The sequence below is a fragment of the Dipodomys ordii genome, unplaced genomic scaffold (assembly GCF_000151885.1).
Source record: "Dipodomys ordii isolate 6190 unplaced genomic scaffold, Dord_2.0 Scaffold157, whole genome shotgun sequence".
Lineage (NCBI taxonomy): Eukaryota > Metazoa > Chordata > Mammalia > Rodentia > Heteromyidae > Dipodomys > Dipodomys ordii.
Genome location: NW_012267373.1, coordinates 1818838 through 1836528, shown reverse-complemented (window position 1 = coordinate 1836528; position 17691 = coordinate 1818838). Strand labels below are relative to the sequence as shown.

The following is a 17691-nucleotide window of genomic DNA, read 5'->3' as shown; positions in this document are numbered from 1 at the left end:
ACCACATAAGCAAAAAGAAAAAAGCCAGAAGTGGCGCTATGGCTCAAGTGGTAGAGTGCTAGCCTTGAGCTGAAGAGCTGAGGGACAGCGCCCAGAGTTCAGGCCCCACGACTGGACCCCTCCAAAAAATAATGCTGTGATAAACATAGTTGTGCTGGTAGTTTTAGTATTGCCTTGTTTGTGATCATTTGGGTAAATGCCCCAAAGTGGGATTGCTGGGTCATATTTACCTTAGCTTTAAAGAGAAAAATATATTAAATTTTAGCTCCTGTGATTCTTCTGAGTACAAATAGACTGTTTTCAATTGACTATGAACATTATAGTCAATATGTTTGAATGGTGAGAAAATTTTCTTAAAACAATACAATAATCATTCTTTTCTTCATCAGTACCATCAGCACCATCACTATCATCATCATTGTCATCACCCATCAACTTTGCTTACAAATACCAATTTAAAAGTAAGAATGACTTTTTTTGTGTGCCTGTTCTGAGGCACGCACAGCTAGCTTTTTACTCACAGCTAGCTTTCTATTACTTGAGCTACAGCTCCACTTCTGGCTTTTAGTTGGTTAATTGGAAATAAGAATGGACTTTCCTGCTTGTCTAGCTACAAACCGAGATCCTCAGACCTCAGCCCCTTGAGTAGCTAGGATTACAGGTGTGAGCCACCGGCACCTGGCAAGAATGGATTTGTAATTTATTTTTTTCCATGTAAGTTTTTCTTGAGGACCCAGTTATTTTTTTATATAGACAATATCAAGTGTCTTTTCTATGTCTATTAAGAGGTATATTTTCATTAACTGAGATTATTTATTGATTCATTTTAGAAGGTGAAAGTGTCCACACTTTCCTAGACTAAATTCCTCCCCCACCTATCCTGCACAATGTAAAATCCTTTTAATATGTTGTTAGATTCAATTTTATTTGTGCTGGGGCTTGAACTACATGCCTGGAAACTGTCCCCCAGCTTTTTTTGCTCCAGGTAGCACTTTGCCACTTGAGTCACAACTTCAAGCACTTCAAACACTTTTTGATGCTTAATTAGAAATGAGGAGTTTCACAACCTTTCTTGCCCAGGCTTTCTTTGAACCAAGATCCTTAAATCTCAGCCTCCTGATGTGAGGCACCAGCACCCAGCTAGCCTTGGTTATTTTTTTCAGATAGTGGATTATGTTTTTGCCTGAGTCCAGCCTTAGAATATGATCTTCCTACCTAAATCTCCCTCTTGACCAGAATTATTGACACGAACCACCACATCCAGCTTGGTTGAGATAGGGTCTTGTGAATTATTTTTCTGGGCTGACTTAGAACCATGATTCTCAAAATCTCAGCCTCCAGGGTAGCAACAGTAACTTGTACCATTTCTGGGATTTTTTTTAATGTTTTCATTATGACAGAGAGAAATGCTATGAGTCATTAGTGGGTAGGGTCAGATGTTTCAGCTTCAATAAATACAGTTCCACACATGCATTTTTGCATTTTCAGCATATACTAAGTAAATGGAGACTGTACATAGTTCTTTAATAAGCCTAGAAGATAACTTTTTTAGATATAAACACAAAGATATTTTGGTATATATATATATATATATATATATAATACTTAATGGCATTTCTAGGAATTCAGTTAATGTAACTGTGTCAGATATCATCAGATACTTGTTCTGCCTTTTATTCCTAATGAATTTATAATCCATTCTTGTTTCTTTCATATTCGTTATGCTATTATTTCTAATTATGCAAAATTTTATTTCTCAATTTATCTTACTATTCTGTCTTAAACTTGCAGTCAAATAACCTTGTTTATCTTTTTTTTCCATTTTATTTTTTCCTTTTGTCCAAAATCTCATCAGTCAGTTTTCCTTATCTCTTTCCTGGACATCCAGATGTACACAAGTAAATACAAGTTTTAATATCTCATTGGATGTTATGCATCTACTGTGCAGAGGGGATCCTTTTATTGTAGAAGAATAGGTAGTCTGATCCTCAACAAGCCTTGACGAGCCTTCTCACTGAAAGCTTTGAAGTGTAGCATAGACAGGGAGACAGCTTTACTTCTTACAGCACAAAGTTTCAGAGAGAAAGAGAGAGAGAAAAAGAGAGAGAGAGAGAGAATCTCTGCCTGATGTTCACTGAATGAAGCAATGAGGACATCATATCCTTCTGTTTTCCTGATGTAATGTATCTTGACCAAGTAAAGGAATAGCATGAATTTGAAAAAAAAAGTCATTTTATAATCTTAGCTTTTTGTTGTTGTTGTTGGTTGTGGGGCCTGAACTGTGGGCTTGACACTGTCCCTGTGCTCTTCAGCTCAAGGCCAGCTCTCTACCACTTGAGCCACAGCACCCACTTCTGGCTTTTTCTGCTTACATGGTGTTAAGGAATGGAACCCAGGGCCTCAGGCATGCAAGGTAAGTGCTCTACCACTGAGCCACCTTCCCAGCCCATATAATCTTAACTTTAAGTCTAAATTCAGAATTTCATTCTTTATGACATGAATTCCTATTTCTACAACTTTTCATGAGTGTCAACTGTCACTTAAACTATTTAGATTCATTCATAATTGCAATTTTTAAATATACATTTTTGTTGGTACCATCGAATGTTTTCTATTCATAGATTTGTAATTATCAATATGCCAGAACAAGGGTCAAAACTGAAATTTTTCTTTCATGACTCTCACTCTATTATAATACTTATTTTTACTTGAAGCACTTCCTGTCTCAAGTATTCAATTTCCTTTATTTTATGGTCTTTTGCAATCTTCTAATTTCTAACACTAAGTGAATGCTGAAGGCAGATGGCAATCTGTACACTATTTAATGGGAACTATGTCATAGGAAAATTTCCATTAATTTTCCTTATATGTTCATCCAGTAAGTCATATACTGACCTTGATGACTTACCTACTATCTCTGGAGAGGCTAATTAACTTTTATGTCTCATATGTGCTTCTTCAAAATTAACTCATAGTAATAAACAGATAATCAACCACATTTTACTGTGATGTAAGTTATGTTAGTAGCTATTATAGCTAAGCTTTAAGGATGAAGAAATTCTTTATTCATTTCATAAAAGCTGAAGCTTAGTTCACATTTACTACACATTCATAAACAGACTTACTGTGTACTTTGATTTTAGATCTGCTTTTATGTTGTCCTACCTGTCAGTGGTTTAAGTTTCTGGCAATCTGTGTAAAGAGAGATTATAAATAGATCAATGTAAAAGGTGTAATCATATGTAATTATTTGCTTCCCATGTTAGTGTCAATGTTATTATGGTTTACTTTTAGTCTTGAATGCCAGTCAGCTTTTTTAGAAATTTACATATCTCTTGTGATTAATTTTGATTATTAATGCTGAAAATAAGGCTAAAAGAGATACTGCTAAAACTTACATACCTTGAGTTGCATTTGGAAGTTCATATTTTTAAATACTAAGTCAGTCCTGGGGCTTGAATTCAAGGCCTAGATACTATCCCTGGATACTATGCCCAAAGCTATTGCTCTACCACTTGAGCAATAGCTTGATTTCTGGCTTTCTGGTGTTTAGTTGGAGATAAGAGTCTCACAGACTTTGCTGTCCCCTTCAAACCTTGAGTCTCATATCTCAGCCTTCTGAGTAGCTAGAAATACAGGCTTGATCATAGTACTTTAAAGTACTTTGATTTTATTAAAGGGAAGGACTAAACCATTAGAGCTTCTATTTCTAAGTAGTTCATCTCCCCTAACATTATTTGTTTTCATTTGAAATGCATATGTGTTTGATCTGTATTTTATGAAGTGATCAAAACATAAAATAAAAACCAGACTTGACTACTTTTGTATGTATTTGTACCAAAATCTTCCCTTATTTTATGTAGAAAAATCCAATACTCTTGAACTTTTACTTTATGACATCTAAGACCATTAACTAGAAAGAACATACAGAAAAATTGTACATATACAAGAATTATTAAGTTATTTATTTTACTCAAATGTGCCTAAAATAAAAAATTAAAATACTGTACATATAATGTTTACTTTTTAGTAATGTTTACTAGTTCATTATGGAGACAGAGAAACTGTCTCACGTCGTAGGAACTAGAAAATGACCCAGCTGCTTCTGGCTATTATTATTTCTGCTTGACATTGCCAGTAACATGTTGTGATGACACATAAATAGAAAATTGCCTGGAGCAATTTATATATATATCTGATATATACAAATATATCTGATCCTTTCAGTCTCTTTTGGGCATATCTTAAGTCTTTGGTTTGCTTACTTCTATCTGTGATTCTTATCCTGATATGCTGGACATAACATTATTGTTTTCTACATGCCATGATATGAAAGATCAGGAATGTAATGGTAAGATCATTTATGGACTGTGATTGTCATCTCTTTCCTTACATCTTCTAAAAGCAAATTTTGCTACTCTTGGTTTGAGAATTGTATACTCATATGACGCTCTATTGATAAAGATCCATTTCATGCATTGGTGTACTGGTTCAGAGATAAGATGTACACCTGTCAAAATGACTTCAGGTGATTCTAAAATAGAGTTCAACTTCAGGAAATACTGTTTGAATCCTCGAATTAGGCTATAGCAAATGTTTCTTTTGCCTCAGTGTTGCTTACTTATGTTATTTTATTGTTATTTTATCTTCCTTTGGTAGCTATAAAGTAATATTTTATGAAAGAGGGAGCAGTTAGTCAGTTTTTTCATTAGATAAATTGCTCAATAATGAAGTGATATTTAGCTCAAAAGCTTTCAGGTAGAGTAAGAAATGGGGAATAAATGCATTGTACACACGGCCTTAGAGCCACAGCCTGGAGTTAGTAGACATAGCTTTTCATTTCACTCAGGCACACTAAATACAACCAGTAATTGAAACAAAATTAATCTTGTTTAACTCCAGAAAATTACATGCACTCTGAAACAAGTTATTGATTTCAGTATTTTATTTAAAAAGAAACACATTTCATCAAAATTATTCATGATTTTACCTTTATGATATACCTCAAGTGATTGCCATTAGCATATTCACTTATCCATTTTATACAATTACAAACATGATTGAGAGGTTGAGAAAAAAGTAAAAGCTATGGTCTTAAATCAAGATTTTCTTTATAACATGTAATTTCTTAGTTGGTGTTTAAGTCAGTGAAATCTGATTCAAGGATCAAATATGATTTTATTAAAGGAAGTATTTCCAGAAGAGACAGATAAGGTTGTAAGAGTAGCAGCAGGACAGAGAAAGAAAAGAAGCCAAACAGGATTTCAGGATGGTCCAGTGGCAGATGGCTGCAGCGTGACCTGAAGAGGAACAAGAGGCTATAAATTGCACATCAGATGTAACCACCATGAGGCCTGGAAGTTGAGCTTCCAGTGTTCCTCATCATCAGCCATTGGCTCAGGATTCCCAAGGAGTAAATAAGCACCCAGATGCTGAGGTTCTCTCTGCATATGGGTAAGGGCAGTCTCACAGCCAAGGTGAGTTCCTCCAAATAAAGAGCCTCAAGTACTTTCTGGTAGTAACTGAAACTGTGGGAAATAAATACTTGGATTAGCAGAGACTTCTGTATTATAATTAATTTGTTTAAATTTAATTAGATGATTACTGACAAGAAAAACAGGCAGAAGCTAGGGGAGGGATACACTGGAAATGTGAAAGGATGTGAGGGTATCTGAGGAGTACAATCACGAGATCTATTCCAAACAGGAACTATTATCCAACTGAGATGGAAACAGGCATAAAAGGGTTAACTTTCCATCATCACAAAGAAATTGTATACTAATATTCCTGACTGTAGATTCCATTCCCTTTCAAGAACTTCTGCTTTAGATATGTTTTTCTTAAAACAAAAATCAACTTTTTCAGATATTCTTTGAGAGATGTCAATTTATAGGCAGAATTTTATTTAGATGTATATGATTTTATTTATCAGCATTTCCTCATGCCAAGAGACAATTCATGACTTATATAAATTTCCTATAGAACATATTAAAAAAACAAAAATCTTAAGAATCACAGTTTTAAGACTACTCTTTATATTTACTTATTCTTCTGCCTAAGATTGCATATTTGTCTAGCACTATTCCCTCAAACATTGGTCTGATGAACTCATATTGATTATAATACAGAAGTCTCTTGTTTATCCAAGTTTTTGCTTTCTACCATTTCAGTTACCATGGTAAATCATGGTTCAGAAATAGTAAGTGGAAGATCCCATAAATAAATAAATTTCATTTCACATACTGTTCAGAGTAATGTAAAGATACGTCTTCTGCCTGGGACATGAGTCATCCATTTGTGTATGGTATCCCCATTGTATATTCTTCCTGTCCATTCATCACTCGGTCGTTACCTGGGCTATCAGAATATTGCAGTGCCGATTTACTTACTCATGGCCCCAAAGCTCAAGAGTAGTGATGCAAAGGAACCACCAGGTGGGACAGCATGGAAGGACAGGTTATCTCAGGTATTTTGGGCAGCACTGCAGGGCATAGAGGAAAGCATATATAGGGTTTGGTACCATAGTTTCAAGCATCCACAGCTGGGAGGTGTCTCTGCATGCCATATCGCATCTGGATAAGGGGGACTAATGTAATCAGGAATGGCAATTTAGGGTGATGAAAGCTTTGTTCCTCACTGCATTCGCTCAGTGCATCCCCTAAGTGTGAGAAAATTGGCATTCATTTCTAAACATCTGTTATTTTGTCTTATTTTTAATGTTAGAAATCAAAGGTTTATTTAAATAATCTTAGTTTGCATTTCCATTCATCAGCTCCATTGGAAAACTTCCAAATATTCACTAAGTACCTGTAGGACACACATATCCAGACCCTCTGGATGTTAAGTAGTTGATAACTGTGTGTTTTCCTTTGGGTGGTACTGGAGTTTGATCTCAGGGCTTGTTAGATAGGTACTCTACTGCCAAGCCATGCCTCCAGCCCTATTTTCCACTGGTTATTTATTAGCCTGCACTAGGGTTTGAATCCAGGACCTGACCTCTAGCTTTTGCTCAGCTTTCTTGTTAAGACTGGTGTTCTACCACTTGAGCCATGCCTCCAGTCCTCACTAGTCATTTTTGAGGTGAAGTCTTCCTCCTTGCTGGGGCAGGGACTATGATCTGCTTTTTGGAATGGCAGATGAGAGCCATTGTGTTGGGGATTTAGGGTTATTTTCTCTATGGGCTGGCCTGGAATCCATGGTCCTTCCACCCTCAGTCTTCCACCTGGCTTAGGGTAACAGATGTGCATTCAGCTGTGAGACCCTTGAGAAAGGGTTTTGCAGATTTTTCTTTTTTATTAATAAGTTTTTTAATTGTGAAAATACCATACAGAGGGGTTACAATTACACGAGCAAGGCAGAGTACATTTCTTATCAAGTATTGTTTCCTCCTTCTTTGTTTCCCCCACCAGGCTTGTCTCCACTGCCATCCTCCCATTCTTAGCTTCTAAAAACGTTATTTTTACAGGCATGAACCACCAATGTCCAGCAAGGAGTCAATAAAAAAATTAAAATGGAGTCTTTTCTTGTGGGAAGATTTTTTTTTTTTTTCTGAATGAGCCTTAGTGTGACTCCAGCCAGCAGCTGGAGGCAACAGGTAAATAGTAATGCTCTTTACAACACATCTCCTTAGTGGCTTTGACAAGACGTATATTACTGCTCCCATATTTCACCCTTTAGTCATCTGGTATTTTTTCTATGTTAAATTTCAGTTTACTGTCATTTGATGACAGTACATTTCGAGGGTGATTTATTTTTTTTTCTAATGTTTCAGGAGAAGAATTACAAGTTAGTTATGGTGAGGCCACCAAAGCAGCACTATTGCTTTCTTGGAGAGTACTGGGAATGTAGAGAGACAGGGAATACTTTCCAAAAAAAACAGAAGAGGAAAGAAGGGGAGATTAGGTAGCAGTTAGATGAAATGAGTTTAAAATCTCAGGGTGTTCTTGCTCAAAGCACAACTAATTCTCTCCCAAGTCTGGCTCTTGGCATATGAGAATGGAAAATTATTTATATTTCCCTTTAAGCATATGTCCCTTGCATGGCCGCTAGGCATGAGATAAGGAAACCTCAGGTAAAGTTTAAATGACAAAATACTGTGAGTGTTAGTGAAAGTACCTTTTCCTTTAAGTTCAGGGCCCCTTTTCAGAGGCAGCGAGGGCGAGGGCCCCGAGTCTCAGCCAGTGTGTGTGCAGGCCAAGGGTGGGAGGGAGTGTGTTGGGATGGAATCTGTCCTGGGCCACAGCAGAGAGCCCTGGCCAAGCTCTGGGGTTGTCAGGGGAATTAACAAGCCGACCTAGGCCAAGTAGACTGGGCGGTGTACCGGGACCGCTCCCATGTCCCTGGCGTGCAGAATCAGGGATGCTGGACAGGTACGTTATTGATGTCTCCTGAGTCTAAGGATGGGGTTAGATGAAACGGATGGGGATCAAGTGTTCTGGGAGGTTTCTGGAAGTTTGGGGCATTTAGAACGACCCTGGGCCTAGCGCAAGATGGGAAGGAGGAAGGAGGAAAGAGACTTCAGGTCGCCGGGCGTGGCTGGCGCAGGTGAGGAAGTTACTTTGCGGAGAAGCATCTGCTAGGGACAGTAGACAGGTGCAGAAAGGCGGCACTCCCGTCTGGGCCCTCCCCGGCCCTGGGATTGTTGGGGATCGACCTGAAGATCCGAGTCTCTTCCTCCACCTGCAGGGGCTCAGGAACCTGAGCCTCCTCCCCGGCGGCTGTGGCCAACAGGTCCCCCCTGGCCCCGCCCCGCCCCGCCCCGCCCGGGGCTCCGGCTCCACCCGCTGTTGCGGGCCAGGCTGCTGGGCGCCGTGGTCTTGGCGGCCGGGAAGATGGCTAAGATCCGGGAGCTGGAGAATGCCTTTCTGCAAGCGCAGCCCTCGCCCCAACTTTCCCCTGAGATCCAGGGCGAGTGTTGTGTGCAGCTACTGGGCAAAGATTTGCTAGGCTATCCCGAAGAAAGAGCGTACCTGGCAGCTGAAGCGCAGCCCCCGGGCGCGCCCAGCAGTGGGGAGAAAAGGGGGGACCCGGAGCTGCAGGTGGGAGTTAAATCAGGTGAGTGCTCGCTCCCCTTCGGGGATGGGGGTGAGGCCAGGATGTGTTTACTCCCAAAGAAGGGCGTCCAGGAATCAGAAGTGGATACCCACATCAAATGGGCGCAAGCGTGCAATGTTCTGTCCGAATCATATTTTCCCAGGAAAAGTGTGTGTGTGTGTGTGTGTGTGAGAGAGAGAGAGAGAGAGAGAGAGAGAGAGACAGAGAGAGAGAGACAGAGACAGAGACAGAGAGACAGAGAGACAGAGACAGAGACAGAGACAGAGAGACAGAGAAAGAGAGAGACAGAGAGAGACAGAGAGAGAGACAGAGACAGAGAGAGTGAGAGTGAATTTTGCTCTTCTGTTCCCCTACCCCCGCAGGCGTAGGACGCCTCCACCTGACCCAAAGGTACCTTGAGAAACGACTTCATTGATTGTGTTTTCTTCTTCTGTTGTGGTCCTTCCTTAAATCTGAAACCAGAAATGCAGTTGAACAACGGGAATTTGTCCTCTGAAGAAGAGGATGCTGAGATCCACTACAGCAAAACCAAAGCAGCGGACCAACACCTGTCTCAGAAGAAAACCATCACGCAAATTATGAAGGCCAAGAAGAAGCAGACTCAGCTCACGCTGCAGTGGTAAGACCGGCCCCCCGCGCGCGCGCACGCACCTGTGCAAGTCTGTCACTTCAGGCTCTTCAGGATTTGTGTTTCCTATAGTTTGCTGTTCCTGGAAACTTTCTGGACCAGTCGGAAGGCTCAATTAGACATTCGTTCATTATTTTTTCACTGACTATTTAACATATAGAGATATTCTGGTACGGATTAAATACAATCTATGATCATTATTGAGGGAAAATACAATTCTTAAAACGTAAGCTAGGACTATTTCTTTTTTTGGTGAATGACTTGCTTACCATGGAAGCCATTTAATTCTTATATATTCTTTGTTATTTCCCAGGTGTGTGTGTGTGTGTGTGTGTGTGTGTTAATAAAATGTGATCATTCATGATACGTTAAGATAAAAGAATCTTTATCGGACAACTTAGAAAAAGAAAACTGCCCATAAAATAGTCCAATTGTGTTTGAAACAGAAAACTTCAAAAAATCAGTTAGGATGTCACTATTAATTTAAAGAAATGTTCAAATGTTTTATGGCACCTGTCATATATATCACTGTAAAGGATCACAAATTGGATTTTATAGAAACTCTCTTAAAGAGATTATCAGTAGGTTTTTCTATGTAATGAAGACATTTTGTAATGTTTAATTGAAAAAAGAACTCTAAAGTAAAAATGTAATATTAACCCAGTATGAAGTAGTAGTATATATTTCCTCATTCTAAATAATCAAAAATAACTACTTATTTCTGATAATATAGCCTGTTTATATACAATATTATCTATAGCTTATAAAATATAATAGGAAAAATCTAAAATATAAGACGGTTTTATTTCTACTTATTGAAGCATTAAATTGCAATTTGCATATACTGAATTTTTGTGATTATATGCTTGAACCTTAACAAATATTTGAGATATAAAACAAATATTTCACCAAGGTTATATTTTAACTGTTGAAGTTGATGTCATGATTACTAGTTAAGAACACACATGAGCTGTAAATAATTTAGCTAATTATCAAGAATATTTTATTATTTTATTTTTATTTTATTTTTTGTTGGTCGTGGGGCTTGAACTCTCGGCCTGGGCTCTGTCCCTCAGCTCTTCAGCTCAAGACTAGTACACTACCACTTGGGCCACAGCCCCACTTTCAGCTTTTTCTGCATATGTGGTACTGAAGAATCGAACCCAGGGCCTGATGCATGTGAGGCAAGCACTCTACCACTGAGCCACCTTCCCATCCCTCAAAAATATTTTAGACATAATAATTCTCATTTGGAAAATTTGGGCAAAAGTATTTTTATTTCAGATATGTTACAGAAGTGTTCTGAATGATCACTTCATTTTTGAGTACAAATTGAGTGAATAGAAGCAACCTTAAATTTACCCAAATTTAATATTGTATTTACATCTGTATTTACTCTGTATTTCAAAGATTAGCAATGCCTAAAAGTAGATGACAAGTAGGCATGATGTACGATGCTATTAAAATATAGTTTTTAAAAATAGCCAAATATTTTTCAATAACTTTCATGTTTTGTATTTTCCACTTTCTTAAAAATGAGCTGATTTGTTTAAGTTTTCATTTGAAGTTACAGATTACCTTGGGAGTGTTAAAAATTAGAACTGAAAGTCAAAGTAAAAAAGCTGTCTGAATAGCATCAATTTTCACTATCAAGTATTTGATTTTATGATGCAAATTCACTTATTTACAAAAATTAAGATCTTAGTTAGTTTTGGTCTTATTTTCATCCTTATAGAAAAAAAGGCTGTCTGACAGCCCTTTGCCTACTCCAGAATTACTTTCCTCAGTACTAAAGTGAGCACTGAGACTACTTTAAATCAGAAGTTTCTAAGTATTTCACCCATTTCTAATTTGAATATATACTCTGTATTAGCCTTCTGTTTTATAAATGATTATGATTTTGCTAAACATAAAATTGATATTTCATCCCAAATTGAACTATGAGAATTGTGTAACTTGGAATAGAATTTAGAAGTTCTGATTTCTAGATTGCTGTTCAGGTAGTTGTAACACATATATACTTATTATGACTTTATAAATTGCACTTGCCCTTTAAATGGGATTGTTTCTAAGATTTCAAAGTTTGTGTTTCCTTTTATATATGGATTTGCAATGATGCATATTATGTTTGAAGCCATTTATGTAGAGTTGTATTGTCTCAAGTACAACATGTGTTAGATAATAATAAAACTAATCACAGTAAAAAGTTATAAGGATAGATACAGACCAGTGTCATTTCAGCTAAACGTGATGAGTTTCCTCTTCTGGGATTTTTTTTCCCTTTAACAAATGCCTTACTGCCATTCCCTAATTACTAGTATTCACAAGTAGTCTAAAAATGAAAATAAGAGGGTACAAGCATTTTCCATCCAGAAGCTTGCTCATCCCTCTTCTATGAAGGTGTTCTTCAATAAAAAAAAAAACCTGGTATCTTCTATTTTACTACTGTTACTTATGTATCCAAGAGTCAGCCATGATGATCAATGAGAATTTATGTAGAAATATTTCCAATATGGACCAGTTAGAAGCAACAGTTCATTAGCCATGATATTTTAATGATAATGATATAAATATTTAATGATATTTTAATTGCACTAGTAGATATTCTCTAGGTTCTTGCTCTTCTTATATTAACCTTTATGATCTGGGATTGTTTTTGCTTTTAAAACAACACAAATTTATTATTGCACAATTTCTATGGGTAAGGAATCAGGGACAGTTCCCTTCATACTTTTTACAAGGCTGAAATCAAGAAGTCTTATCTGAGATTCTGGTTTTTCTTCTAATTTCATTGTTTGTCTAGAGAATTTACTTCTTGAGATGATTAAACTGAGTTCCTAAGGTCTTACGGATTAATGGTCATTCCCTGAGAGAGGGTTCTCTTCAAGATACAGTAGAATGCTTCTTCGAGATCTGCAGGAAGCTGTCTGCTACTACTTCAAACCTTCTGGTCTTTCATCTCTGATGTCTAGAACTTCTGTCGATGGTTTACAAAATTAGGTCAGGCTCATCGAGGATAATCTTATAATAAGCTTTTTTATTTGCTTTCACACAATATTTATATATTTATGAGGTACAATGGGATATTTAATTCTACAATACATTTGATAATGAGCATAGGGTAACTAGCATATCTACCACCTTAACCTTTTAACATTTCTTTATGATGCATACATTAAAATTTTTGTCTTCCATTTTGAGATATATAATGCATTGTTATTATTTTTCACCATGACCTAAAAATAATTCTAATAATATCCAGAATTAAAGAAGTCTACTCACAACTGCTTACTAACTCAGTTGTATAGTCTGAAAAATGAGTATTCGGTTATACAGAAGGAGGGAGATGAGAAAGCATCTGACTCAGCTTTTGGCCTTTTTTCTTAGGCTTGAAGAGAATTACATAGTGTGTGAAGGTGTTTGCCTACCACGGTGTATCCTTTATGCACATTATTTAGATTTCTGCCGGAAAGAGAAATTGGAGCCAGCCTGTGCAGCCACCTTCGGAAAGGTAGATGAAACATGTTCTTTATGATTAGAGCTGTCTTATTAGAAATACCTTAGCCAGCTCTCATAGAGAAAGTTAAAGCCATTTGTTCTACAGGCACCAGAGAAATCTCCTAATAACTATATCCAACTGTAATGTTTTTCCAGCCTTAATTCTGAATATCAGAACCTTGACTTTTTGACTGTCAGAACTCACTATCAAAAGATAAATGAGCTTAAAGCAATCTCCATTGAACAGTGACATTTTCCCTCAAAGAGGAAGGCAGTGAAGAGTATGTGGAGCAGTAAAATAAAGCAAAGATAGTAAACCTCTTAAGGCAATTTGTGGTTATCATAATTATGTAGATAGTTTAAGGAGTTTTAATAGGTTTTTATTCTACAACCTAAAGACTTGCCCAAACTCTCTACTTGACACTGAATATATTTGTATCTTGAACTTAAATATTTCATGATGGGATGGGTTAAATTTCTATCATTTGGAAACATTCGTTTCTATATATAGTCTATATGGTTCTGATGGGAATCTATGGAGCTGCCATTGCTATACTTATCATTTTGAGAACCAGGAAACAATGTTAATCTCTTGGGAAAACCTCATCATGCTCTGTTGTCTGAGAATGTAGAATGTCTCAGGAAATCCATAGGAAGTGTAGATATCAAGTATTGTTATCTCTATTGTTAAACTGAAATCCAAATTCTAACCTGTAGAGGGACTCATTGTTCAGAAAATAATGAATATATGAGTCCTGTCTCCATGCCTCATTCAAGTCATTTTAAAAATTATTTATTCTAAAAACCTATCTGTTTACAGAGACAGTGTGACATGGCACATAGTAATCAATCAACCTGTAGTCTAGCCATGACTTCAATGAACTCATTGTGAGACCTTCAAAGCTCAAGCAAGTCACTGAAGTTAGATAAGACAATTTCCAATGTCCACGTTAGCATTAGCATTTTATGAGTTTCCCTTATGGTGATGATTCTTAACTAGGAGTCACAATGTACCTTGAGAATCTGATTCAAAAAAACAAAAGACAAGCTCATATATAGACCTCAGGAGGAGATGTATATTCAACTATGTGTAAATCTCTTTATAGAATTATTATAAAGAAACCAAATGCCTCTCTTCTGAACATATATAAAGCAATCATTACCTGGCAATAAAATTAGGCAAAAGCAGTTACTAGTAGATTTGCCTTGAAAACTCACACAAGTGGCAGAACACTCTAGTTAAAAAACCAAAAAAGGCCTCTGCCTCTGCTGAAGTATTGTCTACCTCTATGTGTGTGTTATTACCTTCTTTCACATTAAGTATACTCTCACAGTTCACTTAGAGTTCAGCTTTACTTTCTTGACCTAGTTGGTAATGAATGGCTCACATTAGAATAACATACTTTATAAACACTAAAGTAATTGTGTTTCTTTTTTAGACCATTCGCCAGAAATTCCCCCTCCTCACCACACGGCGTCTTGGAACAAGAGGACATTCAAAGTAAGACATATGAGTCCACAATAATTCCTCCTTTGTACATGAGGGTGAGAAGTGTTGTCTTTATCAGTGGATAGAATTCAGATTATGGTTTTCCTAATGAAGCAGATTTACCAAGTATCAGCATATTAAAAAAAGGAAATTTTTTACAATAATGTCTAGAAAGCAAAATTTACAAATGAAAGCCAGATTATATTATTCTTTCTGCTGAAATAAAGGAATAATTTTTATAATCTTGAAGCTGTTATTTAAGGCGCCAGTGTTACAGAAGGGAAATGTACAAGATTAAATATAGTAACCAAACATCATCTACAACACCTCCTAAAGCAAAGCCAATGCCAGGGAGGGAAGAGTTCTGAGGAGAAAGAAGTTGTCCTAGTGACGTTCAGATTGTCTCTTGAGTTTTCTATCTTAGATGACAATGACCTAGTATCTCCTTCTCTTTCCTTTACGACAAATGACATGCACAAATGACCTCTTTGACTGTCTTTTTGTCTGCATATAAGCAGCAGATAAGCTGCCAACATCTTCTCCTCTTGATATCTTTAGCTCTCTTGTCTTTCGTGGCTATCTGTAGAATGTCCAGTTACAGGTCCTCGTTAATCAGTTATTTCTTCTGTTCCCTGTGTTTTCAGTTTCTTCTAGGGTCTCCAAGCACAGCCAAGTCTTCTATACTGAAAGACTACTAGCCCTGCTCTATCCTCACCTCTGCTCTGCTGTTTTCATTTTCTTTGTTATTTCATGACCTACTAGCTGCTAGCTCACTTCCCTTGGTGCTGTTCACCACTGATCCCATTCGTATGCATACACTTCCTTTATCTGAAGCTAATGAATGGATCACTTTTACTATTCTTCACCTCCATTTCCTTTTGCTACTAATGCCCTCTTACACTTAATAAGTACAGAAAGTTCCCTTCTGGTTTCTCTATCACAGTTTTACCCAGTTCTTTCACTACCACAGCATTTCTACCTTCCTGCCATCCTCCCCTCCCCAGAGGACTAGTCCAGTGCTGACCAACAGAAACATAATGTAGCCTTGTATTTTGCTCAAAAATTTCTAGAAAGGGATTGGAATGTAGCTTAGTAGCAGTGTGCTTGCCTAGCATGCATGAAGCCCTGGGTTTGATTCCTCAGTACCACATAAACAGAAAAAGCCAGAAATGGCTCTGTGGCTCAAGTGGTAGAGTGCTAGCCTTGAGTAAAAGAAGCTTAGGGACAGTGTCCAGGCCCTGAGTTCAAGTCCCAGGACTGGGGAAAATAAAAAGAGCCCTCTAAGAACAACTGAAATTAATTTTAAGACACTTTAACCCCACAATTGAAAATATCATGTAACTATGTAGTCCACATAAAATTATCAAGATATTATATAGTCTTTTATTCCTACTGAGTTTTGAAACTCATTATCAGTTTTCTCTTGATAAGAAATCTCAGTTCAGACTAGCCATATTTCAAGTCATTGCATGTGGCTCATGGCTGCCTTACTGGCTAGCTCAGTGTTTTATTTACTTGCCCCCAAAACCCCACAAACAAGAACATGTTTTTAATTTCCTCGAATTTGGCTTTCCTCATTCCCACTTGATAACCTGGCCTTGACTCTGTCTTTCTAATCTATTCCATATAATGTTTCTGAGGTTCATATTTAACCAGATTCAAGTTGCTCAGAAACTTCCACTGGCTCATAATTTCTGCTCTTAAAAAGACACAATTTTCTCACCTTGACATTCAAGATCCATTACGATGAAGTTCCAGTCCATCTTCCTATCTTATTGATTGCTTCTTAATTATCAGCATGTAACCCACCTCCTCATTAAACTATTACCCAGGACTCTTTGCTTCACCCCACTCATCATTCTTTGGTTCAGGCTGGTTTTCCCAGGATGCCCTGGGATGCCCTGGACCCACACCTAAGTTGAAATATGATCCATCTCAGAGTGTCTTGACAGCTTTCTCTTTTGCATATTTTCTTTCTCTATTCATTTGCTGCAGCCTTCTTGCAACCTTATAGCTTTATGGGGGGGGCGCTATCAAGTGTGACATTAACTTATCGCCTTCCCTAAATAAATTGCATTTTGAGGATAGAGGCTATATTGAATCTATTTAGATATCCTCTCTGATGTCTGATACATAGTGGATTGTCAGCTAATATTTATTGAATTAATTTAAATGAATTTAACAATATTTTAGCCAGATAAAATTGGTCCTTCTCTTGCAATCAATTCAGCTTTAGTTAAAATCAGTTTTGAATCAGTTTGGGTTGATGGTATCTACTGGAGTTGATTTCTATGAGTTGTGTAAGGAGAGGAGAGCTCAGATGGTGTTTGAAGTAGGAAGATAGGGGCAAAGAGGCAAAGCAATGCAGAGAAATCCTCTTGACAAGATCTACAAGAGATTGGGCAGACAGGCTGCAGAGAAAGTAAATTAATCCTAGAAGGAGCCTTTAGGATTAGGGATGAATCATTAACTGTGCATTGTGGCACTGTCAGGCCAGAGTACTTAGGTTGATATAGCAACATTTGGTGACTTCTGGCAATTTATTTATATCCCAGAGCAGTAGGTGTGCCAAGGATAAAACATCAACAATTTGAATTTTTTTCTGCCTTAATGATATGCCAGAGGTTAAAAAAAATAAACAAGACGACAACTGTATTTTTTGTTGTTTTAGAGACAATTAATTTCCTGTATGTAAATGAAGGATGTTGAAAGATACAGCTAGATATAGAGTTTGTATATCTTGGAAGTGATAATATTTTGACATAATTATTCTTAGTAAGGTAATTTTTTGTCCTTGTTTCCAAAATACAAATGTCCTCAGATTTCATTTTGGAAGGTAGTACATCTAAAGGCAGCACAGACTAAGAGTTAGGAACGTGGGAATTAAAGTTTGATAAATGTAAGCAGGAATCCTATACTTCCAAATATGACTGTGTGATACTGTATGAATTGCTCATTTTTCATCAGTAAATGTATACTCATGAAATGGTTATGTTGGTACAGTTGGAAAAAATTATTGTTG

General features: G+C 37.1%; 1 protein-coding gene across 1 annotated transcript in view; it reads left to right on the top strand.

Annotated features, from left to right (window-relative positions):
• The first annotated feature begins 8809 nt into the window (after positions 1-8809).
• Positions 8810-17691, top strand: part of Rfx6 (regulatory factor X, 6) — a 51072-nt gene continuing 42190 nt past the window's right edge. The window contains exons 1-4 of the mRNA XM_013032809.1: positions 8810-9054; positions 9517-9673; positions 13070-13193; positions 14620-14681. Coding sequence (XP_012888263.1) covers positions 8832-9054; positions 9517-9673; positions 13070-13193; positions 14620-14681 — 566 coding nt within the window. The 5' untranslated portion in view covers positions 8810-8831. The remainder of the gene's footprint in view (positions 9055-9516; positions 9674-13069; positions 13194-14619; positions 14682-17691) is intronic.